Raw genomic sequence first — 27945 nt, forward strand, 5'->3', positions numbered from 1 at the left:
TTTTGTAAAAATGACAGTGATTGTGTTTATTCTCCTGCCTGGCACCCAACTTATTCTTGACTCAATTGGGGATAGATCTATGCTGCAATGTATTCTTTGAAGAAAATTCATCATGTCAGTCCAAAATATTTTAGTGGAAATGCAGTCCCAAAATTCAATGTGAGCAGTGTGTTTTCACTGCACCATGACGTCCACAACACATCTGCAGAGATTGATCAAAGCTATTAAATAAGACCAGGAGAGCGGTGCCTGCATCATCGAAAAATGTTTAATGGAAACACAAAACAGAAAAAAAACCTTACAAGACAAACAAGTCTACAAGAGGGATTGGAGAATAGATTAGAGAACACACAGTTCTCTCTGTACAGTCGAGATTGCCTGTGCACACTACTTGACCATTTTGCTGGTGACGCTCCTGTCGACCAGTCTGTTCTTAGTGCGTGACATGTGATCCAACTGGGCCTCAAACTTCTGTCTCACCTGTAGCGTAAAGAAACAAAGAGATTTTTAATTCAGTAAAAGGAATTTGTTTTGGGCCCAAGCATCCTTTAATCCTGTGTCCCTTGTCAAACTTTAACATTTACACATTTAGGGAACATCTAGAAGTACAGATTCAAAGGGATCAAGATTTAATGGAATAATGATTTACTCATCACACTGAGGCTGAACCTTCAGACTTAATCACCTGTTTTAACAGCTCCTCGGGAAGATTCAAGTAAGTGCTTATCATGTCACCACAGAACAGATCGTACCCTCATTATGAGATTATTATGTGAGTATGATGTACGACAGTTGAGTGGACAGGTACATAATGGTCAGAAAGAACACTATTATATTTGGTTGTCTCACCTTATTCATGTTGTCTCTGAGGGGCTTCATATCAAATGTGAGTGTGGATGCTTTCACCATTGAGCTGCGGTTGAGGATGTAACTGCAGAGACAAATAGAAAAAGGGATTTCTGAAGAATCCATTGATGTAGCCTAAAAGCTTTTCATACCATAAAATGAACCAGTCACTTAGATGCTGTGTACAAAATGTGAATTTGGCTGTGTTTCATCTGTAACCCTGAGCTTTACAAAAGCAATTCATGCAGTGGACAACACTCATAAGTCACTTGTTTATTCCAGCCTCTCCAGACAGCAGTAAACCTGTACACAAGGAGTCAATATGTTTGTGTGCTCACGGACGCAGCAGAGCTTACCAACTGATGTTTGCTTTGTAGAAGAGAAACATGGAGCGAACCGCGGCCAAACGCGACGGGGCTGAATGAATAACTTTCCCCACAGAACAGCAGCAGACGCGGCATTTTAGAGAGCTGTAGATGCTGAAAGAAAACAACACCAGTGGAAATAAATGAGTCACAGACAGAAACCTTTCAGTCAAAATACCATTGTTTTTTTCACTCACCAATTAGCCATATCTCCTTTATGTCCTGTGTCCATTGAATCACTGATGACCACATCATCTGTTACTCCTGAAGAGAGACACGCAGCAAGGTATCGATTAATGTCAAATTGTGACGAAGCACGTCTTGCAAATGAAAAATTAAAGAACATGGCAGGACATAGATTAGCAAAGGTAAATCTAACAAAACAACTGATTGAAATGCAGAAGGTTTCCATATGAAATAATGAAACAAAATCATAAAACCACTGGAAGAAAAAAAAGCCACAGTTTGACCAAAAATAATAATAACTCAGAGTCCACTTACTAGCTTTTTTCCCAGAGTTTTCAACCACATTATACTGTTACCTCAGTGGATAGACTACAACTATGTTGTCTACTCTGGTTGCCAAGCGGTTCGTTGTTCGTTTTTTTTATAGAGGTTCTTTGGATGTTTAAAACCAGGTTGTTGGCTACCTCAAATTATGTGTCCATTCCTTGATTATCCTGTAAGTTATTCATATGCCTTTAGTCCGTACAGATCAAAAGAATCAAAAGGGTTTTTCATAAAAATTAATCCAAGTTGTGAGTATTGTTTTAACAGGATAAAGTGGTGTTGTGTCGGTATGCTGGGTGCCGTAACTCACACAATCTACGATGTGTTCTCTGTTGAAGCCAGATCAAATGAATGACTCATAATTGATGTATTATCTGAAACCTAATTTTTTAACAACTAGTATTCATACTGGTTTAAATAAACATTTTGATTGAATTTCCAGATCTTTGCTGAGCAACAGTTTTGTGTGAAAGGAATTAAAGGCCTGTCCCAAATACAGGCCTGTTGATTTCAGTGATTTAAGCCAGTGGGGTCCAGATTTCTCCATGGTCATTGGTTCAAAGTCCACAGTTTAATACATCTGGCGTCATACTTGCATTTGGCCACATCGTCAAGCTAGTTTGCTGTCTCCGTCAGAGAGAGCTGTCCATTAGTCTCTCACTTTTCAACAGGAAACAGCTAAGGATGCACCGAAATGAAAATTTGTGGCCAAAGCCGAAGCCGAATAAAATTAAATGCTTGGCTGAATACCGAGTACCGAATACCGTTGTTTAGTTTTTCATTCGTTTTTGCAGATGAACCCCCTCCAGATTAGTGTTGTCACGGTACCAAAATTGGGACCCACGGTACGATACCAGTGAAAATATCATGGTTCTGAGTAGTATCATGATACCACAGCAAAAATGAGGCAGATGTGCCTTTTGTCATTTATAAAAACATAAATCACTTTTCTATAATACAGCAATGATATTTCAATGGAATAAATTACTTATCGACTTATTCATACTTCAAAAACAGCAAAAAAAAAAATCAACCAGCCACCCTCCTCCCCTGACAATTAAAGAACAGTCCCTTCATAAGTAAAGAACAGTCCCTAAAGTGCGGTGAGGTTTGTGGACCGTTACCTGCCACAAAGAGAGAAATGTGAACAGCTCGTTTCTGCTCTGACACATCACATACCTGTGTGCTGCCATGGCTCGGCTGTTCAGGTACTTTTGGGCAGTCATGACACCAAGAAGAGGATATTATTGGAGTCGGACTTCTCCGTCGCCAGTAAGCCTTATCTTGCGCCACGGAGCACTATGGCCGCCGTATTTGACAGGAATACATTCCTGTCTGTGTCTGTGACCCCCGTTCAACCCACAACCGGCGGGATTCGCCTTTCGTTTCTGCTGCTGGTTGAAGTCTGTACTCACACAGCGTGCTGAATGATTTATTTTGCTCGCACAAAACTGTTTTTAGTCGCAAATGCGAGTGCGGTGACGGACGGAGTAAAATATCACCACACTGCCTACATTTTACTCCGTCCGTCACCGCAAGCTGTTTGATTGTGTTATCAAAACATGCCGCTATTATTCGGCCTTGCTTTTCACTTATTTCACCGAATACCGAATTTTTTTGCAATATTCGGCCGAATATATTCGGTTACCGAATATTCGGTGCATCCCTAGAAACAGCACTTCAAAGTGAAAGCTCTGTGCAGAAAATTCACTGTACTTAAAAATAAAGTGGCATTTTTCAGTCTGGACATGTTTACAAGTCACTCGCAGTCGATTCAGAGTGGATCTGTGACCCTTGTTGGGACCACGACCCACCAGTTGGGAACCACTGATTAAAGCAAATAGTAACCCGGGCTATTAAATGAAGTTCTACGGTAATCTGACGACTATTTTTTAGGATTAATCAATCAATTGTTTAGTCTATAAAAATGAAAATTGTAATCACAAGCCTCCACAACTAAAGTGACGTCTTCAAATCACTTCTAATGTCCAACCAAAAGTCCAAAACCCAAAGACCTCTTTAATTATCATCATAAATTACAAAGAAAAGCAGCAAATTGTCACATTTCAGAAGCTGGAACCAGCAAATGTTTGATAAAATGTTGGTTAAAAATCGACTATCAAAACAGTAATTAATAGGCGATTAAATTAATTTCGATCGACTAACCGACTCGCCATTGCAGCTCTAACCCCGAGACACAGTTTCAAACTGCAAACAAACTTGTAATAAACTAGTAACTATTAATTTTTCTTTACTTTTTTTTTTTTAATAAATGAGGTGATTTGCTCCTCAGGCAGGGTTACAAACAACATAACGTTATACTCAACTAGCCCATCACCAGTCCACCTACTAACGTTACACCACAGAGACACACAACAGGTATATTTAACAACCTGAACAGATATCTTAATATCTAAGACAGGCAAACAACTCTTGTATTATTTTCTGAGTTTGCAGTGAACTTACTCAGACACACGATAGAGTCCATGAATTTAACCTCCCCACAGACACCGAGGGAGTCTCCCAGCACGGTGTTACACTGCTGACAGTGTAGAGTCATCCTCTGTCGGTGTTCTGCCTCCAGCTTCTCACCGTGGGTCCGGTTCAATAAGAGGCTGTCGTCAAACTCCATGTTCATAAAGTTTAACTAGTCCAGCTAACAGTTAGCCGCTTGTCCCGCTTGTTGATTTGAACTGAGGAGGAGAGCAGGACGTCTCTTCCTTGTGTGTTCTTACCTCGGCTCACTGTCAGTTTGCTCGGTGTAACAGCGCCACCGTGTGGAGGAATGTGAGAAAGGCCGATATACAGCGAAAGACAGAACAATCGTTGTAAACATTTTACATCAGAAAAAAAGTGAAAATAAATTAGCTGATGCTAAAATAACTTTTTTTACTCACCCTAAGCAAGAAAATTCAAACGTTAACCGCTTTAAATTGTTTAAATCGTTTATGTTGGCGCTTCTTCTTCTTCTTCTGTTGTTTAATGGCGGTTGGCAAACAGCTTTCAGATGCATTACCGCCATCTTGTGAATGTGGTGTGTATCGGAACGGCCAAATGCCTACAGTGTGTTCTCCTGCTAAGCCCTTTATTTTCCAAAAAATGTAAATATACATTATGTTATATATTCCACATGCCCTAATTTCTACTGTAGTAAATTCTTTAGTTCCAGTTTGATTTTGATCTTTTAATAATATAATAATACTAATATTTTTTTCCAAATATTTAATGCTCTATTGTTTTTGAAACTGGGCCCAGTGAGTGACCCTGACCCTGGGAACTGACTTGTTCTGGTTATTACTGCTTGTGAATGTTAATTGTTGTTTCTGTAATTTCTGTCACTGTAATTTGAAGCACTCTCTGGCACAAGAATTTCCTTTGAGATAAATAAAGTTCTCTTGATTTGAATCTGTGTATGACAAAAAACAGAAATTATTCATTTAATTTAATCATTTCATAGTTTTTTTAAGAGTTTATAGAGTAAGCATATACATTTGACTATTATACAAAAAAGAAAGGAAGAAAACCATGACACAGATGAGTTTGCCTTTTACAGGGGCTGTACATAGCAAATGGTACCTTTTTGAATTTAGTGAGGCTTCTTCTTTGAGCACACACATTGTTGGAGGCCTTGGTATTAATTTTCAGTAGGTATGTAATCTGCAGCCAAGACTGTAAATTGGGTTGGCAGGAACCTCTGGGTTGGATGTAGGAGGCCTTGAATGTTGGTTTCTAATTTTTTAGTTGCATCTATTGCAAATCTGTCTGCCAAATTGTTCCCTTCTACCCCCCCTTTTTTATTATGACATTTTTTTGTATGTTTTTTTTCTCTTTTGCATAACTTAAACTTAGTAGTATATACGTTACTCATGAGAATATGCTAAGTAAAAATAGTTGGTATAATAAGCTTAAGCTTCAGTCTACACCTTTTTTTTAAACCTCCTGAGACTCTGTGTCCTCATATGAGGACATCACATTTTGGGTGTACTTGACCCTATACCTCATTCTGCGTAACTTACACCTGTTGTCTTCGTTCATGGACACTTTTTTGTGCCATCCAGTGGCAGCAGAAGCACAACACACTTATCCATGTAAAAAAAAGATGGCAGCCATCTCTGCCAAGTCAGTCTGCAGCCGATCCCGACGCAAAAGTGGACAAGGTCCAAAACCTGATCAAATTTAATGGTGAAAACTTGTTTATTTATGAAGGTTGTAGTTTGATATGGCAACAAATTTGACCAATTTTAGCAACACTAAGAAAGAAGTATTCCTTTGAAGACATTGGGACTTTATTATTGTCTTTGTTTGAGCACACTGGGACATAATTATTGTTGCCAATGCTGAGTTTTTTATTCATACTTTTTTGGGTCCTGCTGAAACCAAATAGCTAGGACAAATTAAAAATTCAGACCAAACAAAATTTTAGGTCTAAATAGGATATTTTTGGGTTTCCCGTTTGTTTTTTCCCTTTTAATTTAATACCTTGATCTGATTTATTTCATATCATGTGCATTTCTCTAGGAAAATTGTCAACAAGGACCAAAATAAATTGTTATGTGCTGGAATCCAGATAATTATCTCTAATATTTCCAGGTGGATGTCATGTCTTGTGTGACTGCACACTCTTCACACTGGTTGACGCTTTGATGGAACTCATGTTGACAATGGGCAGAACACAAAAATCTATCTGCGCTCTGATTGGCTGAGAGGCACATCCGGTCCCACGCAGGAGCCAATCAAACGGCTCCCGCTGCTGTGTTTTGAATCGGAGCAGTTTTTAACCGTCGGGCGCTGCCACAGCTCACCGTGCCTGACTAACTGAACGTGTGTATGTTGAGTTCTTCTCACAAAACGGATTAAACTATTATAACAACATGGATTTGGACTCCATGAAATATGCCGAGTTGAGGAGCATCGCTAAGGCGCTCGGTCTTAAAGCGAACATGAAGGTAATGGAGTCGTACTTTTAAAATAAACTTTGAAATACTGCGAAGTTTTTTTGTGCAATTAACGCTAACGGTTACTGTGAGCTAACGTTTGCTTTCGTGTGTAGCTAGGCGAAATGTACTCAACTATGCTACTCTTTCTGTCCGAAAACAGGCCGATAAACTCCTGAAAGCGATCAAGCAGTATTATGAACAAGGAGATAACATGGAGAAGCAGGAGCAGGTATCGTAAACTCAAGCTAATACTGGTTAATGATACTATTTCATTTCAAAATTAGTATTAAAACCTGACTTCTGACGTACAGGCACAGGAGAAGGATATTACTACTGTTCAAGAAGAAGAAACTGCGGCACAAGACAGTGTCCAGGAGATTGAAGACGCATCTTGCAAGGAAAAAGTTTCCAGCCCCACTGTGTTTGTGAACACACGTCGAGGCAAAGGAAACGGTGCCAAGAGAAAGATCTCTGATACTGCAGCAGTGGATGAGAGTGATGCCACAGTACCTCCAAGTGCTGCAGAGGTAAGTTACCACACCTCATAGCATCCTCAACACAAACACATGGCACCAACTTGTGCATGTGTATCCTCCATTTCTTATTGGTTCAAATATGCAAAGTTGGTACTAGGATCCCTATGCACAGCAGGGCTACATATTCTTGCTTTCATGAGGATTAAAAAGTCAAACAACTGTTCCTTTCAGGGTGGCATTGAAGTGGCTGTGTCTAAGAAGAGAAGGGTGTCCTCTGACAAAAGTGAAGCTGAGCCTCCTAATGAGGAGCCCCAGGACACTGTCAGTGAGCAGCAGCAGCCTGACATTAAGGATGAAGCACCTGTACGTGGTGATACAGGTCAGTGGTACAAACTTCTTACTGTTGATTTGTTTGGTTTGAATAGCCAGTGTCTTCAGAGATTCTTGACTTTAGCACAAAGTTGCAATCACATACTACTACTTCATTTAAATATATTAAATGTCTTTGTCCAGAAAAAGCACCCAAAGCACCCAGAGGGGGTAAAATCCCTCGTTACCAGGGGCGTCAGCAGAAGAACAAGCCACTGCTGAAGCCTATCACTCCTAGTAAGTTATTTGTTTCTTCATTGCTTCCACTCCAATCACAATCGGGTTTTGAACCAAAAAGTCCGCAACCACAGAACAGTAAGAAAGTAGATTTCCCCCTCAAACTCTCAAAAATTATTTTTGTAAATTGTGTCTCTTCTGTAGATTTCAAAAAACTCCACGAAGCACATTTTAACAAGATGGAGTCGATTGACTCCTATGTCCAGCGAAAGACCAAGCAGATGGATAGCTTCAGAAGTTCAGTTAAAGAGCTGAAGGTAACCAAAAGCTTCCTAACAGTCTTGGCTGTCTTTAGTTAGAAAGAATTGTGTGTTATACCTGTAAGTGAACTTGATGTTTTGGTTTTTAAAATTTATGTTCTATTATATTTTCAGAAGCTGTCAGACAAAACTAAACTACAGAAAGTTAATGGCAAAGCTCAGGTGGTAAGTATCACCACTTGTTGAACTTCCAGAAATGCGCACACACTACAAGTGCAGTTTACTGACTATTTACAGAGTGCATTGAAGCTGATGACCTATGTATGTATGTATGTATGTATGTATGTATTTTCCAGAAGGCCAATCAGAGTCGTGCCTCCATGTTCAGCCCTGTCCCGCTGAATAAGAAACCAGCTGAGGAGAAACGCAGAAAAACGTTGCTCTCAGCCAGTAAAGCTCCTCCAAACAAACCTGCCAGCAAGGAAGAAGCTCCGTTCAGACCTTCTGTCATTTCCTCTCGCAGGATCAATGTTCGGTGAGCAGCTCTTCCTTTCTCTGGCCTTTGCTTGACAGAAATGAATTTCTACAGCCAAATATTATTCACTCCTCCAAGAACTTTAGCAAGTAAACAGCCGTTGCGGGTGAAGTTTTGGGCCTCTCAGCCACTTTCATACGGACAAATTGCTCTCTGCCTTGACCTTATCTTCTCCATAACATTTTATTGCTTATGACATTGAGTCAAAGGGCATTTAGTGTGGCTTTTTTATGCCGATCAACCAAAAAAGACCCTGTAGTTAATATTACTTGATCTACTCTGACTATTCTACTATTCTATTTTTGGCTTTTCCTTAAATTATTTGCAGAATGTCCTGATTTGTTTTCCAGGTCTGATGAATGTAGACTTGAGTTTCTGTATACAGACAAAGAGTTTCTGTTAGCTCAGTTTGTGTCAAATGCTTACCAACAGGTATGAGGGCATTTTATGTTTGACATTTTAAAGATATTGTTTCTACCATGATGTTATTGCTCTTGTTTATAATGTTTTGTAGTGTCATGTACGCCCATGTGGGCCGGGCATCTTTTGGTTTATGACTGATATTAGTCACACAAAAATGCAAAGCACATCACAGTTCATTGCATAAGAGACTGCCCACTACTTCTGTCTGCAGTAGAAGCATTCCCTGTTTTATCTCTGACATTAAAGTGACTGTTTCTAGTGGCTGTTGTCAAAAAATTCACATTAAATGCCCTTTGAGTCACGAAAACTTAAAAGGGGGATGAACACACCTTTTTGGCACTCTGTATGTAGTGTTCAATGTAATGCTTTAACAATCACGTGTGTTTGCAGGTTCTCTGAAGCCACACGTGACAATGAGCACAAGAAGTCGCTGGTGAAGACGCCGGCACGCAAGTCACTCTGCGTGGCCTCAAACACCCCACAGAAGGAGACCACAGATGGAGGAAAGCCCAACGGTGTCAAGACTTCCACTTTCTCTGCCACAAAAACAGGTAACTGTAACATTTTAATCTTTGGATTTATATCTGAATTTGCCTATAGATATGTAGAGCTTCCATGAATGACCTTTTTCTCCCCCTTAATTCCAGGACCATTCGTTTTCACCGGCAACACAAGTATGACAGCAACCCCCGGAACACAAAAGAAGCCAGCTTTTGATCTGAAGGCCAGTCTGTCTCGTCCACTCAGCTACAAACCTCACACAGGTACAAACAGCTTCTTAATATCTCTGAAGTGTAGGATCAGTGGACAGACAATTCCCTGAAGGTTTATTTTCTTCTATAGGTAAACTGAAGCCGTTTGCCGAGACCAAAGAAAACACGGCAGGAAACAAGTCGCTGATCGTAAACTCCCATCAGAAAAACTACAAACAACACCAAGTCCAGACGAGGTATTTCTAAAATTAAAATACAAGCTGGCTTATCTTCCATAACAAGTTTCTCTCTGAGCATCAGCCTCTTATGGATGTTTCTGTGTCTTATTTTAGGGAGAACAGGAGAGCAAAACATACCGAAGACCGGAAGCAGAAGAAAGAGAATATGCTCGGGGCAAGAAGAGGCCTTGTTATGATGTAAAAATATCGCGCTTGTTTACAGACCTTTTGTACAGCCTGCTTTTCCAGTGTAAATATTTTGTTGTCTGCAGCTGAAGCTTTAATTTCTGCAGTCTCTTTTAGCATACTGTTAGGAAGCTAACGTTTTCTGCGTCTATATACTGTTTTTCAATTTTAGGGATAAATGAAGTTGATTTGCTTTTGTACTTTGATGTGTAGAGAATCAATGTCACGCTTTGCTGCTTTTCAAACTGGTACTTTTGTTGTGGGAGGCAAAAACGGATAAAAAAGACATTGATAGAAAAAAATTCCTTGTCTGCGTTCTACAGTTTTAATTAAAGTTTGCTGCATTGCAGTTTTCCTTACTGTTGTGCTTTGACATTTGTGCACATTTGTGATGTGATAGTGAAAAATGTCCTGCAAAAAAGTGGTTTTAATATTAAGATCTGGTTGGTTGACATTATCTGTTGCAGGATAATGTTTAACATTTGGACTGTTGACATGATGAACAACTTGATTTTGTTGTGAAAGAGCAGCACGCTTGTCTCAATAACTGTCCTGAAATTGGAGGGTCATAGTTGTTGTATTTAATCTCCTTCAACAAGACATAACCAGAAACATACTTCAGGGCTCTAACAAGTTCTGTAGGTAAAAAAATGGCCCATCATTACATACGTATCACAGTTAGAATCCAGATTTACAGTGTTAACAAGAATTGCTTGTAACTGATTTTCCACCACTTGAAGGTGGCACATTTGTTTATTGACAGTTTAAATATAGCCACCAGTATTCAAAGCAGTTCATGTGCAGTGTTGTAGCTGTTGCTCTCAAACTTCCGGGTTCCTCTTGTAGACCTCGTAGGCAAACTCCTCTGTGTGTGCGTAATCTTTGCAGACGCCAATAAAATCGATCTCAAGCTGGAACGGACCGTCTGCTTTATCCCCCAAGGTGAATCCAATGGTGTTTACCTGTAAATACAAACACATGTAGTGAATATAGGTGAGCAAAATGTGTTAGACCGCAACAGTTGCAGGTTAAAAATATCCAAAGGCAATGATTCATACGTATTTAACAGTATAACTTTGTGCTGGCTTGATTTATTCATGTATCTGATGCTACATCAGTTTGACTTTTCTTAGCTCTACCTTGTCCAGCCAGAGAGGATGCTGGTCGTCTTGTATCCTTCCACGACTTGTGAGGAAGAACTTGGAGAAAGGTATCTGTAGATGAGGAACACTTAAGTATTACATTGCTTACATTGTGTATTAGACAAAAAAACCCCGCCACCTATTCCCACGAGTAAAATTGCAGCAAACGCGGTAACAATATTCTCCAAATTCTGTGATACTTCTTTTCAACATACATTTATCAGCTCTTCCCCGCAGAAAATTTATAAAGATTTATTTTTGCTCACCTTGACATCTTGCCAGTAGGGTCCTCCCCTGGTGTACAGGAAATAATTGTAGAGGTCATCTTTCTGGTGAGAGAAGTATGTTTCTGTGGCGATGTTGATCATCCATGGACGGCCGTCACCGCGCACACGCAGATGCAGGGTGTTGAAACTGGACCAATCGTAGTGCTTTTTTCTATCGAGAGACATCTAGGAGAGACAAAAATGTTTGAGGGACAGGCTGCATCAGTTATCTAACTGACAGCTATATGAATTTAAGAGCAGTTGAGAACTGGATGTGGGCAGGTTTTCATTCCAGTACAGACTAGCACCAGTAAACCACAGAGAAGGAAGAGAAACTAGTCAGTAAATTCAGCTGGTGTGTCGTGTATTTGAAATGAATACCAATAGCAGTTGGTAAACAGAGTTTTAGTTACCTGCCACCCACAATGGTTTTGGAGTTATCGGCCTTAGATATGTCTGCCTTCTCTCTAATATAATTAACTAGATGGCACTCGGCTTGTGGTGCTCAAAGCGCCAAAAAGTACATTTGAAAAACTCAACAGCAATGTCTCTTTCCAGAAATCATGACCTGGTTACTCAAGATAATCCATAGACCTTGTTGTGAGCAGTGACACGTAAGAACTATTTTCTTTCTACCAAACTACACCTGCCAAGTGTATCAGCGCAGAAGGAAGTGTGCATATACTGCTAGCTCACCTAGCACCACCAAGCTAGCTAAGGTTACATCTCAGCCGAGGAGGACGCTAATTTGCAAATCCTAGGATGGTTAAAGAATGACCCACCCTACTCTCCCTATCATTGGCTAGTACTCATTGCCTTTGTTGGTGGGAGGAGTGGGGTTGGTTAGGGTAAGGGGGGCCATTCCTTCACCATCTTAGGATTTGCAAATACATGCACAGGACACCATTAATGTTTACATGTTGCTCTGTCATGAGCACAAGCCTCTCGTCCATGAGTAGATGCACTCCTCCTTCTGCATGGTGATACGGTTGGTGGGTGTAGTTTGGTAGAAAGAAAGAGTTCCTACACAAAACTGCTCACATCAAGGCCTCTGAATGGCTCACCCTGACATTCTTACCCTAACCTTATCCAATCCCACTCCTCTTGCCTAAACCTAACAAATCCAACCAACAAAGGCAATGAGTATTAGCCAATCATAGGGAGGTCAGGGTGGGTCGTTCATTCACTATTCGCAAATTTGCGTCTTCCTGGGCTGAGATGTAACCTTAGCTAGCTTGGTGGTGCTAGGTGAGCTAGCAGTAGATGCACGCTTCCTTCTGCGCTGTGATACAGGTGGTGAGTGTAGTTTGGTAGAAATAAAATAGTTCCCACATGAAATTTCTCACAACAAGGTCTGTGGATTATCTTGAGTAACTGGGTCATGATTTCTGGAAAGAGACATTGATGCTGAGTTTTTCCAAATGTTATTTTTTTTTTTTTTTGGTGCTTTGAGCACCACAAGCCGAGTGCTATCTAGTTTCATTATATTAGCGTGGGAAGACATCTCTACCACGAATAACTCAAACACTCTGCAACTCACACACTTGATTTGGGGTTACTGCCCCTTTGAATATATTTGAAATGAGAGTCTCCACCTCAGAGTCCTCAATGGCCCAGGATACTTTTAGAATAACTTCCCAACCTTATTAGAAGTGAATGTATGATTCCACAAACTTTAGGAAACAGCAGGGCACTAACCAGTTGTTGCTTTGAGCGCATGGTGCAGTAGCCACTGTATCGTGTCTCTCCATCTTTTGGAGGAGTAGAGCTCAGAGTCCCGTACAGAAAACAGGTATTATTGTTTCTGCCAAGCTTCAAGAAAGCTTCACTTTGACCTCCTATCTCATGATCCGAGGACACCGTCCACTGCTCCATGCTCTCCGGACCTCTGAACTCCCATATCACTCTGTTCTGCTCTAACATGTGCTCAAGAATCGGTTTGCCCTCCGGACCGATCCATGGGTCGGTAAACTCCTTCTTCAGCAGCGTGAAATTCTTCTTTATTCCTTCCAAACCCTTTGTGAAGCTAAAGTTAATCCCCTGCCATGGGAACTTGTGTTCTTTGGGCTGGCCGGGTCGTCTGTATTCACCCTGACTCACAGCTCTTCTGGGCACGCTGAGAGGAGTGATGGAGGGGAGGAGGAGCAGCTGGTGATGGTGTACGGAGCTCAGCAGCCTCGCTGAGGGGAGACGTGTGATCTTTGGCAGAGGCATTTCAGTGGTGATATGAACGATTCACTGATGGGAAACATACAGAAAAATGCTGTTATTGCACTGGACTCAGTGTGGAAATGGATTATAAAAGTTAAGTTTGTTTTAGATTTACAAAGAGACAAAATATTAAAAGAAATCTTATTCAAGTGGCTTGACAGTTCCTACTACTATTCTCTGTTCTTATGTTGTTTGTTTTTTCCATATGTGTAATGCGTACTTGGGTTGCCTGAAAGGCGCAATTAAAAAATTATTATTTGGTTTATGAAACAAATCTCAGATTAGTGCTAAAACTGTTATCCTATCTGTGTTCTGCCTATTTTGTTGGTCCTGTTAAGAGGTGCATCACACATGATTCGACTTGTATTAACTGATCCATTGTATTTATAGTTTATTTTATTTTTTTTTAGTGGTTTGGCAGGCTCTTTAGCTACACTAATGTCATTTAGACACTTATGTTAGTTTTAGTATGTCTTCATATGTCAGCTCTTGTGTGTTAAACTTGTGTTTCTTTGCTTTTCTGGTATAAAATATGATTCCCCAGTGGTGATAAATTATGAGGGATTGTATGAGGGATGCACAGTAATATCGGCACGTCATCGATACTGGCCGATACAGGGTTTAAAATGAGCTGTTCTAATCAGCCAACATGCTTTTTCTTAATTTGCACATTGAATAAATATTATATACTTTGAAGGGTATTGTATTTCATGTCTCCATCTGCTGGTGGGACATCATGATAAGAATACGCATGCATAATATGATGTTAATTCCACTACAGAAGGGACGCGATGATCTCTAAAATTAGGTGGGGAAAAAGGTGATATAGATATCAGTTACCGGCCAAATGGGTTATGACATATCAGATATCTGCAAAAAATCCAACATTGAGCATATCTATCATGTATCTATTTTCTGAAAAAAATCGTGACATTGTACATCTATTCCACCTGTGTTACTTAATCAACTGTTAATTAATTTCACATGTAAAGAAATACAGAGCATTTGCTGGTCTGAGCTTTACACACATGGTAAAGAGATTGAGTAAAAATTAACTTGTCTTTTTTTGTTTCAGTATAGCTTAATCCGTTTTTTTTTTTAAAATGGAATTTCCCATAATTCTGACACCTCCATTGAGTAAATAAATTATACAGCCATAATAAAGTCGCTAATTACAGACACGTTATGACTCTATCCTGTAAACATTTAAATACATAGCTAAGGTTACAAAAGATGACCAAAGCTACCTGGTTCACATTACTCTGATGATAATATGACACTAAATGTATGTTTAGTACAATCTGTTTCTACTTACTGTGTTCACGATGTACCTGAAGGTGACGCATGGATATTTCAGACTTCGGTTCCTGTTTTACTTTAACTCGACCACCAATTTATTTATCCAAGACACTGTTATTAAATTAAACAATCAATAAACTCGTTGTGTACATTTAGTTGTAAATCCAGGACACGTAACACCCGGGGCTACAGCTTAACGTACAACAGTAAAAGGTTGATTTATCGTGGACCTTGAATGCAGCTGTAACATTAATGCACCAAAGATTCCTGTCCTGACTGACACATAGTAAATATATAGTTCCACTCATAGCTAACTGTCGATGTCCTCGCGCCTTTGCCAGGCGTTTTTATGTATTTGAATTATATTAAAAAACTAATTTAATAAGCACAAACATAAATGTGAATTTTATTTCACTGAAAAATGTATAAAACACAGCCGTAGCCGAGGTTTCTATAAGAACGCGCATGCTCAGTGCTGCCTTTGTGTGGCTGACTGCAGAGCCAACTAGCTGGATAGCAAGAACGGCTAGCCTCAAACATATAGACGACACAGAGGTAGCTAGCAGGTTAGCCGCGCAGCTAATCATGGTGAATGTAAAGAAACGGAAAGGTCGAGTCGTGATTGACTCTGACTCTGAGGACAGTGCTAGCGACGATAATTTAGATCAGGTAGGTGCGCCTTTTTTTATTATTTCCTTACAACCTGAGCGTTGGTTAAGTTGACAACACTTTGAGGTGAAGCTAACGTATGCTAACCGACTCCGCTGTGGTTTGCCTCGCTTGAACAAGCCGAGTGTGGGCCTATCTTATTTACAGTCTTGGCCTCCCTTTTCCAGTAAACACGCATTTCCCAAAGACTAATAAATGTTTAAATGTTTCTCCAGTGGTTTTGTGTTATATGTGAGGTTGTGTGCGGTGTAAGTGTGAGGTTGTACAGATGGCAGCGTCGTAGCATCAGCTAGCTAAGTTATGCTACCGTTAAGGTTACATTCCGAGAGATACACTCAACGCGAGCAATCATGCAGTATTATGTTGCCACCAAAATGCCGCGCCACGGGCCTGTTACTGGTTTCGACTAGTAAGCTGCTTGACAACGTCCCGAGCTAGGGATTTAATTGTTAGGGTTCAACGTGAACGCCAACGGGGTATGTTTGTACACACTGGAGCCGTAGTGGAGTCGCTCTTGAAATAGCCAGAAGAGCCTTATCTGCTCAATGACGTCGCTGACAAACAAGTGCTGGCAAGCTGACTGAGGAGCTCACCGGTCCAACCTGTCAGTCTGACGTGCTGTACATGTCTACTTCTTCAGTTACTGTGATCACCATTAAAGCCCCCGGTTTACATTACCTGACAGTACACAAACACATAGTTGGTGCTCACAGACAGCCTGTAAACCAGACAGGGTTTAGAGAAGTTCAGTAAGCCTTGTTTCCATGGTTGCTCAAATCAACATTTTTTTGTGTATATCAAAGCTGGTCAGTTCTCTACAATTATGTTTTGCGATCATCTTGTTGAGGAAAGGTATACAGGTTAAATATTTGCAGTATTGAATTACTGGAGTGATGGGAATGTGTTAGAGACCCAACTTTGTCTCTGGCAGTGTTGTTAAAATCTGCAGAGCTCAATGTGTGGAACTCATTAAAATCATGTTTATGCGAAGTAACATGAGGCCTGAGATTTGTGTGGCACGATAACCTGAGTCAGAAACCAATCCTTTCCTGCCCTCACCCCTTTTGATTTGAGCAAAACTTTGTTGACCTATATAAGAGCGTGTTAAAATGTGGTTTGGCTAACCAGCATGACCAAACCATTCAGGAGACACAGGCCCTTGAAGTTGACCCGTATTGGATGACGAGCTCACCTAAAGATGCAGATATGTTCTTCAAAAATAAACATAACATTTTGCTTTTCTGATCATTGGAAAGCTGACAAACAAGGTTCTTCAAAAAATCAGTATTTTAAGTCCAAAATAAATCGATATGCAAATCAGGGGATTTTTCCATCCTTAAATCAGCTTTAATGCAGCTTTAATACATTTTTACAGCGGAAAAATCAGCTGTGTGTCCATGCATTTTCATGGTTATCTTATTTATCTTCACATTATTGCTTTCGTGTTTGATCTTGTTCAAATGTGTTCAGGTCCTGATGAGAACTTGTATCTTGAATCAAAGTTATGCATGAATACACATGAGACAAATTATGGCCCACTCCCGCCATCGGGATGTTATTCGATGACAACTTGTGACTGGATTTTGCATCTTTGCTCACATTTTGTCTTTCTGTGAGAAACTAACCGCTGCTAAACAAAAATACACATTTGCTCCTGCCCGGTCTGGAGTTAGTAAGCTTTCAAGCCCTTGTCTTGGCAATCAGCTGTGTTTGTAAAGTTTGTCCTGCTATATGTATATTATGAAGTTGACTAGTCGGCTCTTAAATATAATCGGGGGTCATATGCATCTCACCCCTGAATGTGGCTTAAAAAAATGGATTCCAATGCATCCTCCGTGCAGTTTGGGTTTATTTACACCTGTATTTAGAGATGACTTGCCAGGATTGGTTCATCCAAGAAAACACATGTTATTGCAGAGTACGAGCAGGGCTACACGTGCAGGAAGCATTTTCCCGCCTTTTCCTCTTTGTGTGATTGTGATTTTACTTGCCGCTCTTTCTGAACCACATCACTGTGTTGTCATTTTCAGGAGCTGTTATCGTTGGCAAAGAGGAAGAGGGTTGATTCGGGTGATCAGGAAGAGCCGGTTAGCAAACCTGCAGCTTCTACAGACTCTGAGACATCCGATAGCGATGATGAGGTATGTCAATATTTGTATTTGCTCTAAAACACTTTGTTTTTTGTTGAAAATAGAGTTTAAACATGTCACAGTTCTTACGTTGTCATCAAGCACTTTGAAGTTAACCAGAAATACTGTCTAACCAAAAGAATAGACCACTATTCTCTGTCAGATGCAGCTGTTTGATGACCAAAACTGAATTTTACACTTCTTATTCCAGTGGACTGTGGGTGGCACCAAAGGCAAAAAGAAGGTTAAGCAAGGGAAAGGGTCAGAGAAGAAGAACGCCACAAAGAAGAAGGTGAACAAAGCGACGGCATCTGGCAGCTCAGATGGAGACAGCTCAGCTGAGAGCTCTGCACCAGAGGAGGGTACGTCTCCACTATTGTTGGGAAAAATATTCTATATCTTCTACAAGCAGGCTGACGTAATGCCTGCGTGTAAAACCAAAAACGTTTCAGTAACTATGTTTGATAAGAGTTGAGGAATTGGCTGTAGTGGCAGTTGTACAAATGCCAACTAACAGCTCAGCACACTGACACACACGTCCTCAGGTTAATGGCATCTTACATAAAGTGCAAACTGCAGAGTGGCAACACATTCTGAACTGTAAATTACACACATGTCACCAGGGTGCCATATCCACCGGTATCAGGTGGCTGGGATTAGGTGACTCACACACTCATCCCCTTTATCCTCAGGTGGCACACAGTGTAACATCTCAACTGCCATTTGTTTGTGTTACTTTGTGCTGCTATACATTGAGTCCACTTAGTTATGGAAAACTTGGAAAACTCTTTAGGAAAAAGTTCTGGAAATCTTCTGGTCAAAATCCAGGATGATTTAAGACATGACTGGCAAGAATAAACACCCTGCATTATTGCATCTCTTTTAAAAGATTTAATTCAATTGAACACAATGACAAATTAAACAAACTGTAAGATATAAGCAGCTCGGTAAACATGTTAAAAACTTTAGAGAAAAACATTTAAATCACATTCCAATTGTCTTTTGTATTTGTACTAAATCATATTAGTCATTTTGAAGGAAGCTGTTATTGCCACATGGTGAAACTACACATGGTGTATTGTAGCCATCACGAGTTGCTGTTAGGCTGCCTTTATTTTTCAGTTACAAGAAGTACAATGTCATTTCCAAGTACTTGTTATCTTTTTAAAATGCATGTCTCACTGCCAAAAGTTGTCCACAGATTTTTTTAGAAGACATAAAACAACAGAGCACAAAGGAGCTAAAGGGTAATGTCAGTGTTTTCCAACCTGGACCCTATTTTTCCATGTTTTTTGACTAAATAACTAATGGGAACAACAACTTTTGAAACAGGTCCAGTACTGAGCGTGAGGGCTGCAGTCAGCAGCCGCGAAACCAGCTGCAGTTTAATCCCGACGTCCACTGAAAGTGTTTGTTTTTGCCACTGACAGGCTCAGATTACTATTCTTAGTGTCTCACAACATTATGGAAAGGATCCCTACAGAGATAGACCTTTTTAAAGAGTAAGATCCTTTTTGTTTTACTGGAAACAGCTCTAGAAATCGCCATCGCCACATACACCAGACTCCATTTAAATAAATACAAATTTAAGCATGTATAGAGTCAATATATTTTCACATCAAACCAGATAAAGTAAGAGTTTATTTCAGCCAGACCAGAGCCGTTGATCGTCAGAAGAGTGAAAAGACAAAGCAAGATGGTTTCTGAGAGTTTTATTCTGCCTCTGTTGACTTTGAACGAAGTGCGTTTTACAAAGATGAAATTACTGTTTATTTAACTGTAGTCTGGTGGGTTTGACGACAGTGGTTTCAGGCTGCTTCTGGTTTGACAAAAAGGATCTTGCTCTTGAACAAAAAGGTCTATTTCTGTAGGGGTTCCTTTCCATAATGTTGTCAGAGACTCAAAAAACAATCTGAGCCTGTCAGTGGCAAAAACAAACACATTTAGTGGACGTAAATTTATGGTGTTCAGTTGCCAGCAGGGAATACGTTCTTATTAGTCACTTAGATATGAAAACATGGGAAAAAAGAGTCCAGGTTGAAAAATACTGAAGTTGCCTTGTAAATTAATTAGTAGAATTTATTGAGGTTGCTGTTATTGTCATCTCCAGAATTGATCTCAGCTGAATGATTGCTATTTGTGCCGATTAATTGCTCTTTATCAGGTGAGGTGTCTGATTCAGAGAGCAACAGCTCGTCCTCCAGCTCCGACTCGGACTCCTCAGAGGACGAGGTGTTCAGGGACGGCTACGATGACGACCTGATGGGAGACGCGGAGGACAGAGCTCGGCTGGAGCAGATGACAGAAAAGGAGAGAGAACAGGAGCTGTTCAACAGAATCGAAAAGAGAGAGGTGCTAAAGAGACGGTGAGTAGGGATGATGTAAAGAATCAATCTCAGTTAAGAGAGAACATTACATTTATTTGAAAAGAGCACCTGTGTTGCTTTTTCTCAACTTTCTCCTATTTCTCAACAACATATTTGTAATAAAAATGAGAAAGCGTTCATGCTCTGTGAGTCTGGTAATTTAACATAGCTGAGCTTCTGTTTATTCAAGACTATGTTTGTTTCGACAGGTTTGAAATTAAGAAGAAGCTGAAGACGGCAAAGAAGAAGGAGAAAGAGGAGAAGAAGAAGAAGCAGGAGGAAGAGCAAGAGAAGAGGAAGCAATCTCAGGTTCAAGACACACAAGTGGTGAGTCCAGTTTCAGAGACATTTTGAACCATAATGGACGTGTTGTTTGATGGCACCATCGTAAGAGTCATGCTGGAGGCTTTTTAAAAACTAAAAAGAAGAAGAAAGAAATGTCAGTTTTTTGATAAAGAATCACCAATTGTACCTTAATTTTATCCAATTTCAATGTTTTTTAAAAGATGTCTGACCTGTAGATTGTGATTTTGGTCAATTCCAGTTTCCTTTCTTTCCAAAACTTGAATTGACAGGATACACAACCATTTTGATATCTTTTCTGAAATTGAAAAAATTAATTCAAATCGATAACGTAGACCAGATTACAGGAACTTATCTCACGCTCACTCAAACTCGAGATAAAATTTGCTCCAGGTTACTGTACAGAGCTTTTGTACAAATAAAATCCAACTGTAAATGAGTTGCAGTATATCCTGCTTTATCTAACATGTTTACTTTCCCAGAAGAGAGCAGGTGCAACACATCTTTACATGCTCAACTTGTTTACATATCAGAGAAAACACCGTTCTATACTGTGTGTAGGCCAATTATAGAACCAGCTATTATCTTAACTCCCACTGTAGCAGCGAGCGGCGTCTCCTCTCCTCTCCTCCTGCCTGCTCCACATTGTGTGCATGCCACAGCACCAGAGGAGAGGGGAGACCCCGCGCTACTGGCAGAAGAGTCAGTCAATGTGATTACTCTGAGCGACATGCATGGGAACGAATTACAACTTTTATACTGATGGTCCAAAACAGTTGCTACATTTGTTGGTAGTTGCTCTTTAGAAATAAAGTCACTAAGAGGGTCTGATAAGTCGCTAATGGAGGGTGTGACAGAGCATCGGTAATTGACGACCTAGGAATGAGAACAGGTTGCAGCAGCTGTGACAATAGTCGGTTACTGTCTGTGCTGCTGTGCACATGACATTAATCATCTTGCGGTGCAGGCATGTAAATTTGATTGCCACAGGATTGGCTATATCTGAGACTGACCTGCTGATCACTGGTCACGGCCGAACAAGCTGCAAATCAGCAAATACCTGTCACCAGCTGAGCGATTGGTGCATCTCTGTTTTTTTGGTGCTGCGTCATAATGTCTTTTGCCTATGTCTGAGTGTTGATTGCATTGTTCCTGCTTATTGAATCATCATTAAAGTTAGGCTAATGTAGTGGCATCATTACACCTCTTCTTCATCCTGAGTTTGTCTTTGTGTCTGATTGTAATATCCACCTCTCTCCAGGTGATGTCACACAACAAGGAGAGACGATCCAAACGCGACGAAAAACTTGACAAAAAGTCCCAGGCCATGGAGGAGCTCAAAGCTGAGCGTGAGAAGAAGAAAAACAAAACAGGTTGGTGTAACTTTTTTTTTCTTATGACCTGATTGTTGTGACAATTCAGTCTGTTCCAAAAAGCTGACGTTTCATCTCTTCGGTGAGCAGCAGAACTGCTGGCCAAACGTCAGCCCCTGAAGACGAGCGAGGTATACTCTGACGACGAGGAGGAAGAAGAGGAAGACGATGACAAATCCTCAGTCAAAAGTGATCGCAGTTCCCGTTCATCATCTTATGATGACGATGAGTAAGTTTCATTCTGCTCCAAGTGGTTTAATACTTTCATCAGAGGACTATACTGGATTTCAAATAACGTCTGACTGTGTTCTGCCAACAGAAAAGAAGAAACTCCACCGAAGTCGCAACCCGTTTCACTACCAGATGAGCTCAACAGGATCCGCCTGTCCAGACACAAGCTGGAGCGCTGGTGCCACATGCCCTTCTTCGCTAAGACTGTGACTGGCTGCTTCGTGAGGATAGGGATTGGAAACAGCAGCAGTAAACCGGTTTATAGGGTAAGCTTGGGCTCTACAGAACATTTGTGAAGATTCGGCACTCTTTAAAAATAGATTTACATAAATAAAGTCTGATTAGCGAAGTGTGATTTAATTTAAGTCCTCCTTTGTTGTTGAAAGGTGGCTGAAATTGTGGATGTGGTGGAGACGGCGAAGGTTTACCAGCTTGGATCAACGCGAACAAACAAGGGATTACAATTAAGGTTGGTGTAAAATTACAGATACATGTTAAACTAGGTAATCGAGAGTCACTTAACAGACCTCTGCTCACCAAAAATTTGACCATATGATTGTATGTCTTCCTCAGGCATGGCGGTGACACGCGGGTCTTCAGGCTCGAGTTTGTATCGAATCAGGAGTTCATGGAAAATGAGTTCATGAAGTGGAAAGAGGCTGTAAGTGTGTTTTGAATCTAATCTCTAATGTCAGTTTAAATGACTCGACCTATGTAGCTTCAACTGCAGCTTAGCTTACAACTTATTGATGAATCAATTAGAGGCAAAAGAGATGGCTCTAAGTTTACATTTGTGGTTTTAATCGTGTTCTTTTCCAGATGATTGTTGCAGGAATGCAGGTACCGACTCTTGACGAAATCACCAAAAAGGAGCAGTCCATCAAAGAAGCTCTGAACTATAAGTTCAACGACAAAGACATAGAGGATGTGAGTCTGCTTCTCTAGACTGTAACTCATGTCTCAGTGCTTGGGCATGATGCAGTGGAACAAAACATTTTTTGTCTTCTGTCTCGCTGCAGATTGTTAAAGAGAAGGACAGATTCCGAAAAGCACCCCCGAATTATGCCATGAAGAAAACGCAGTTACTCAAAGATAAGGTAAAGGAAACGACTGTTTCTGTCGAGAGAATGTGTCGTGACCTTGAATCTATCATCAGTTCGTGACTATTGAGAGTCTTACTGACTCTTTTTATGTGTTTTAAATGAAGGCCATGGCAGAAGAGAGTGGAGATGGTGACAAAGTGAAAGTGATCCAGGATGAGCTGAACGAGCTGGAGGAAAGAGCAGAAGCACTAGACAGACAGAGGACCAAGAACATCTCTGCCATCAGGTACACAAGCTACACTTATGAGTGCCTTTAAATCTCTCTGCAGTTATTTTTGTAATAAGACTGGATAGAGATCCTTGCTTCAGACCTGTGGTTGTCAAGGACTGAAAAACAACATGAACATGGGATGGAAATATACCTGAGGATTGATTCATGTCATATATTTAAAATCCACAGTCTTTAAAGCTGGAGTGCAGGACTTTGACATATAGATGAACGACTGTTACACTCAAGGTCCTGCCAAACAAGTTCGCACGATGCTAATTACACGTTTTGCTGCCAAAGCTCTCTGTATTTTGCAGTATATCAGAGTTTCGGTGTCTGTGGCATCTTTCCCGGGTTCATGCGCCTGAAATGATGCGTTTTATGTCAACCAAAGAAACGTTTCTGGAGTGGATGCTCTAGATAAAAAATAAACTTGGCATTCAGAGGAAGGATTAAAGTGAAAAGACTTAAAGAGAGCACTCCTGGGGGCGGGGGAGATACAGCGAGCTCACCTGCAGGCATACGTCATAGAATGCATCGACAATGTTTATGTAATTGCTCTCACTGACAGAGGGGGGAGACAAATGTTCTGCACTCCAGCTTTAACATAATGACTCTGTGTTGGAGCTGATTGTGTTTGAAGACTAAATTGTTTTTGATTCTTTTTATCATGCAGCTACATCAATCAGAGAAACAGAAGCTGGAACATTGTTGAATCTGAGAAAGCTCTCGTGGTAAGTGTCTCCTTCACCTTGTTGTTTTAATAATCGGACTGGGATGATAAAATATCTGTAGGCAATTGATTATTGCACATACTTGCTATAAAGCTTTTATAATTTAAGTGAAAAGTGTGTGTTAGAATATAAGATGAGAATATGGAAGTGCTTGTTCAATCAAGTTGTACAATCATGTTGCATCCTGTTCACATCCTGTAGTTTCTGTTTGCACTGAAGGGGTGTGATATAAGTACAACAGAAATGTTACTGAAGGGCAGGAAGGGAAGTTTACACCTTAACAAATTGTCGACAAATAGTTTCTGATAGTGTATTTACTCTCCACCAAGACTTTGAAACACTGCCTAACCTCAGATGTTTTCCTAACGTGGCAGCTCTCCACTGTGACAGTATTCAGTCATGCTGCACTTCACTTAAAGCCACTCACAGCAGTGTGCAGTGTTCTGTGTGTCTCACAGTAACACACCCCCTGTGAACGACTCCAGAACATTGTGTCGACTTTACAGCAGTTTTGATTATAAAATGCTGAAATTGCCTATTTTTTATTTTTCTCACAGGCTGAAGGACAAAATGCCAAAAACCAACAAATGGACCCTTTCACACGAAGACAGTGCAAACCCACCATGGTGTCTAATGTAAGATTACTCTCATTATTTCTCGCAGCATTCCTTATATGCAAGAAAACAATAAACACTGCTGAATCTAATCTAAACTGTCGACCTGCTCCTTTTGGATTTTTACAGGCCAGAGACCCGTCAGTCCACGCAGCTATTCTCGCTCACCTGAACCAGAAGTACGGCTCTGGGTCAGCACAAGATCCTTCTTCTGGAGAGAAGAACAAACTGGTGAGCAGGACACACACTCAGAGACACTCCCAGTGCTTTCACATATAACATGTTTGGAGTGTGAACTCTAAGGTGTTCACTTGTTTCACTTGTTACAAGAGGTGCAAACACTGCCCAAATCCTGGTTGTCGTCCTGTTTCCTGTTGCACCAGCCAAGGCGTGCTTTGTTTTATTTGTCTGAATTTGAAGACGTCAGAAAATGAACTCTCTTAGTAACAGTCGATTTTCTGAAGACTCAAAAATATTCCTCACAAGTATAGTTTGCCTGCTAAATCTTTTGAGAATTCAATCAAAATTTTGAGAATAAAGTCAGCTCCCTGCCCGTCAAATCCCGTCTTGTGATACAAGATATTCTCGCTGTCTTACACGCAGCAGTAACCATCAGTTTCATCTTGCAGTTTCTTCTTTCATCTTCCTTGCATCTGTCTGTCACCAGCTGCTTCTTGAGTTTGCACAAATGCTGCCGCTTTTTCCAAGTGTGTGTGGTTCCTCCTTCTGAACAGACAGTTTTCAGGGCAATCTCGTCAGAGTCCTAAAGCCCACTACCACACTGTGTTTATGCTCATTAAGAGAATTAAAAAAACTGTCCTTGTTACCAAAACCAAAGTACAATTTCACCAATTCATCTACACAAGGCTTTTTGTTTTAAACAGTAGCAGCAGCAGTTTGATTTGTTTTCAGAAGTTCGACTTTTATCTTAAACTGTCAAGTTCATTCTAGACATTTTGACTTTTCTCGATGTTCTGGCTTTAATCTCTGCATGTCGACTTAATTCTCAACGTTTCAGGTTCAATTTTGAAATGTTTCTACAACATGGAGTTGGACTCCCGTATGTAAAGAAAAATTAACAAATAAGTTTTAAAGGAAACAGAAGAAAACAGTAATAAGCAATAACATGTCACACATATGTCCTCGTACATCTCTCTACAGGGTCACATAGTCACAGAGCAGGTTTATAATTATGTAGGCTTATATTCCATTTTGATATGAGTCCATAACCAGTCCTACAGAGATACTCCTTTCTCCTGATAGCCATTTATTCTACTGAGCATACGTTCATAAGATTCTGTTTCCACCGTTGCAATAACTCATTCTTTCAAATCCAGGGCTTTGTTTTCTTAGGATAACTCGACAGACAGTTATTAGACCCACGATAATAACAGAAAATGCACACTTGGATATGTTTGGTATTTGTGATCGACCCCCAGTAAACACAACTTTGGACTTTAAGAGAATCTGAACCAAACCAACAACTTAAAATTTCTAATACTGTAATCCCGAGTGGTCTGACCAAATTACATTTCCATTTACAGTGCGGGAAAGTTCCTATTTCAGTTACATTCCCAACAGGTATTATTACTAGTGTGTGTATGTGTCCCCTATTGGGGCCTGAATTTCTGTCTTTTCTGTTAAAAGTTTTGTAACATAAATGCAGAGAATAACTTGCAGAGGAACTATACTTCAAAGTATCTAAATCTCTCTTTGCTCTGTTTGTGATATTACAGGGTCAACCAAACCCAAAAGACAAAGATGTCCCCAAGCCAACCACTGACCTCTCAGAGGACTTGTTTAAAGTTCATGATTTTGACGTTAAGATCGACCTACAGGTTCCCAATGCAGGTGAGATGATTTTACTCTGTGGTACAGAGGTGGTTGTAGACGTTAACCGCAGCACATTAGAAACAAGAAGTATTAATATTACTCTTGTGTTCTGCAGAGGCAAAGTCTCTGTCCGTGAGCTCCAACGCGCTGCCCGTGAAGGATGGCGCTCCCCGTAGGTCCCTCAACCTGGAAGACTACAAGAAGAGGAGGGGGCTGATCTGATGTTGTCGTCCATCAATCAGAAACCACATTGCATGTGTAATTGGCTGCGTAAGAGAGAGTGTTTGTATGTGTGTGTGTGTGTGTGTGTGTGGTTGAGAGAGTGAGTGTGTGTGTGAATGATTCCCAAAGGACATGTATGAATGTTGATACAGAGGACTGTTTATCCGAACACAGAGGAAATACTGATTGAGCAAAGACAACATTTTTCTTAAAGGATCTCTCTCAGAAGAAAATTGTCCAGATATTTGTTTTTGTTTTTTTTTGCATTATCACACACAAACTCATATATTTTTTTTATGTATTTAATGTCTTTTCCCCTTTTTTGGGTCGTCTGGAGTCCAGGTTTTTTTTTTTTTTTTTTTTTCTCTTCTTCTTCTTCTGAAAGGACGCAGCACTTGCGGATTATGACCCTGAGTACGGACACTATCTTAGAAGACTTAGATTGCTGAGGCATTTTGAAATTACTGTACTGGATATTTTACAGAATCGACCAGCTCGTCCTCGCCAATGATGAATTACTGTTGTAAATCTCCCCCCCCCCCCCCCCCCCCCCCCGACACGTGTGATCATCAGCCTCATGACTTTTTTTGTGGAGTGTAGACGATCACCACCTCGGACTCGAGCCTGCCCTCCACGGCAGATGTGAAATGTTCGGTTCATGTCAACTGGATATTTATCACTTTTTAAGTCTTTGAAATGACCTGATTTAAGAGGAACCCTTTTCTATGACTGGCCGAGTAATAAAAGTGTTTCTTTATTTCTGTTATCTCTTGGTTGGTTGTTCATGGGATAACTTCCCCTGCCCTTAATTCCCAGAGCAGATTCTATGTGTTATCGATTGTGTCCATAGTCAGTTCCTGTATTGATGTGGCATGCCATGTAAATATGCATTTTGGAGTGAGTGCGGAAAAAATAAAGAGGCACTGTTTCATAACTTCTGAGTCAGTTTGTTTCTTTACACATATAAAGGTGACACTGCAACAACACAAGTCACCTGCTGAGGTTGTTATTTTGTATTTTTTAGATGGAACTACCTTTACGTGTAACTCCTGTGAGTGTAACTAGGTACCTTTTGTGTGTGTTTCTGTTTTAATTTAGGATTTATTTTGTTACTCAATTTAAATTTAACTGTACCTCACTGCAATTCCTTTCATCATTGATTCATATGCCCATCATCTTCTGCATTAGTCAAAAAATCATTTGGTGTATAAACTGATTGAAAGATTT

General features: G+C 40.4%; 4 protein-coding genes across 4 annotated transcripts; 2 read left to right on the forward strand and 2 right to left on the reverse strand.

Moving 5' to 3' along the window:
• Positions 1 to 246: 246 nt before the first annotated feature.
• oip5 (opa interacting protein 5) lies at positions 247 to 4466 on the reverse strand. The gene is made up of 5 exons (XM_033642394.2): positions 4188 to 4466; positions 1409 to 1475; positions 1203 to 1325; positions 850 to 931; positions 247 to 480 (listed from the first exon to the last, which is right to left on the reverse strand). Exons 1-5 carry the CDS (start codon positions 4357 to 4359, stop codon positions 388 to 390), a joined length of 537 nt encoding a protein of 178 aa, XP_033498285.2. The 5' UTR covers positions 4360 to 4466; the 3' UTR covers positions 247 to 387.
• Positions 4467 to 6499: 2033 nt separating this feature from the next.
• nusap1 (nucleolar and spindle associated protein 1) lies at positions 6500 to 10375 on the forward strand. Its single transcript, XM_033642778.2, has 12 exons — positions 6500 to 6667; positions 6819 to 6887; positions 6970 to 7185; positions 7366 to 7513; positions 7648 to 7740; positions 7885 to 7997; positions 8115 to 8165; positions 8297 to 8475; positions 9289 to 9449; positions 9546 to 9662; positions 9742 to 9847; positions 9944 to 10375. Exons 1-12 carry the CDS (start codon positions 6593 to 6595, stop codon positions 10029 to 10031), a joined length of 1416 nt encoding a protein of 471 aa, XP_033498669.2. The 5' UTR covers positions 6500 to 6592; the 3' UTR covers positions 10032 to 10375.
• Positions 10376 to 10573: 198 nt separating this feature from the next.
• Positions 10574 to 15090, reverse strand: ndufaf1 (NADH:ubiquinone oxidoreductase complex assembly factor 1). The gene is made up of 5 exons (XM_033642780.2): positions 14950 to 15090; positions 13122 to 13661; positions 11424 to 11609; positions 11155 to 11229; positions 10574 to 10977 (listed from the first exon to the last, which is right to left on the reverse strand). Exons 2-5 carry the CDS (start codon positions 13635 to 13637, stop codon positions 10837 to 10839), a joined length of 918 nt encoding a protein of 305 aa, XP_033498671.1. The 5' UTR covers positions 13638 to 13661; positions 14950 to 15090; the 3' UTR covers positions 10574 to 10836.
• A 346-nt stretch (positions 15091 to 15436) lies between these two features.
• rtf1 (RTF1 homolog, Paf1/RNA polymerase II complex component) lies at positions 15437 to 27652 on the forward strand. Its single transcript, XM_033642777.2, has 18 exons — positions 15437 to 15602; positions 17633 to 17743; positions 17943 to 18093; positions 19896 to 20097; positions 20307 to 20424; positions 21662 to 21773; positions 21864 to 22002; positions 22093 to 22270; positions 22391 to 22473; positions 22578 to 22665; positions 22824 to 22931; positions 23024 to 23101; positions 23212 to 23333; positions 23992 to 24049; positions 24607 to 24684; positions 24793 to 24894; positions 26400 to 26514; positions 26612 to 27652. Exons 1-18 carry the CDS (start codon positions 15519 to 15521, stop codon positions 26716 to 26718), a joined length of 2034 nt encoding a protein of 677 aa, XP_033498668.2. The 5' UTR covers positions 15437 to 15518; the 3' UTR covers positions 26719 to 27652.
• The last annotated feature ends 293 nt before the right edge of the window (positions 27653 to 27945 follow it).

Source organism: Epinephelus lanceolatus, chromosome 15 (assembly GCF_041903045.1).
Source record: "Epinephelus lanceolatus isolate andai-2023 chromosome 15, ASM4190304v1, whole genome shotgun sequence".
Classification (NCBI taxonomy): domain Eukaryota; kingdom Metazoa; phylum Chordata; class Actinopteri; order Perciformes; family Serranidae; genus Epinephelus; species Epinephelus lanceolatus.

What these genes read in the sequence shown, in the direction of transcription:
- oip5 (XM_033642394.2), bottom strand. Translation starts at nt 4,359, where the DNA reads ATGAACATGGAGTTTGACGACAGCCTCTTATTGAACCGGACCCACGGT. An exon ending in TACAAAGCAAACATCAGTTG is followed by an intron (nt 932 to 1,202) that starts GTAAGCTCTGCT and finishes TTGTCTCTGCAG; the next exon opens with TTACATCCTCAACCGCAGCT. An exon ending in TCAGAGACAACATGAATAAG is followed by an intron (nt 481 to 849) that starts GTGAGACAACCA and finishes TTTACGCTACAG; the next exon opens with GTGAGACAGAAGTTTGAGGC.
- nusap1 (XM_033642778.2), top strand. Translation starts at nt 6,593, where the DNA reads ATGGATTTGGACTCCATGAAATATGCCGAGTTGAGGAGCATCGCTAAG. An exon ending in GTCTTAAAGCGAACATGAAG is followed by an intron (nt 6,668 to 6,818) that starts GTAATGGAGTCG and finishes GTCCGAAAACAG; the next exon opens with GCCGATAAACTCCTGAAAGC. An exon ending in TACCTCCAAGTGCTGCAGAG is followed by an intron (nt 7,186 to 7,365) that starts GTAAGTTACCAC and finishes TGTTCCTTTCAG; the next exon opens with GGTGGCATTGAAGTGGCTGT.
- ndufaf1 (XM_033642780.2), bottom strand. Translation starts at nt 13,637, where the DNA reads ATGCCTCTGCCAAAGATCACACGTCTCCCCTCAGCGAGGCTGCTGAGC. An exon ending in CCTACTGGCAAGATGTCAAG is followed by an intron (nt 11,230 to 11,423) that starts GTGAGCAAAAAT and finishes CCTCATCTACAG; the next exon opens with ATACCTTTCTCCAAGTTCTT. An exon ending in ATCCTCTCTGGCTGGACAAG is followed by an intron (nt 10,978 to 11,154) that starts GTAGAGCTAAGA and finishes TTGTATTTACAG; the next exon opens with GTAAACACCATTGGATTCAC.
- rtf1 (XM_033642777.2), top strand. Translation starts at nt 15,519, where the DNA reads ATGGTGAATGTAAAGAAACGGAAAGGTCGAGTCGTGATTGACTCTGAC. An exon ending in AATCTGAGAAAGCTCTCGTG is followed by an intron (nt 24,050 to 24,606) that starts GTAAGTGTCTCC and finishes TTTTTCTCACAG; the next exon opens with GCTGAAGGACAAAATGCCAA. An exon ending in CCTACAGGTTCCCAATGCAG is followed by an intron (nt 26,515 to 26,611) that starts GTGAGATGATTT and finishes TGTGTTCTGCAG; the next exon opens with AGGCAAAGTCTCTGTCCGTG.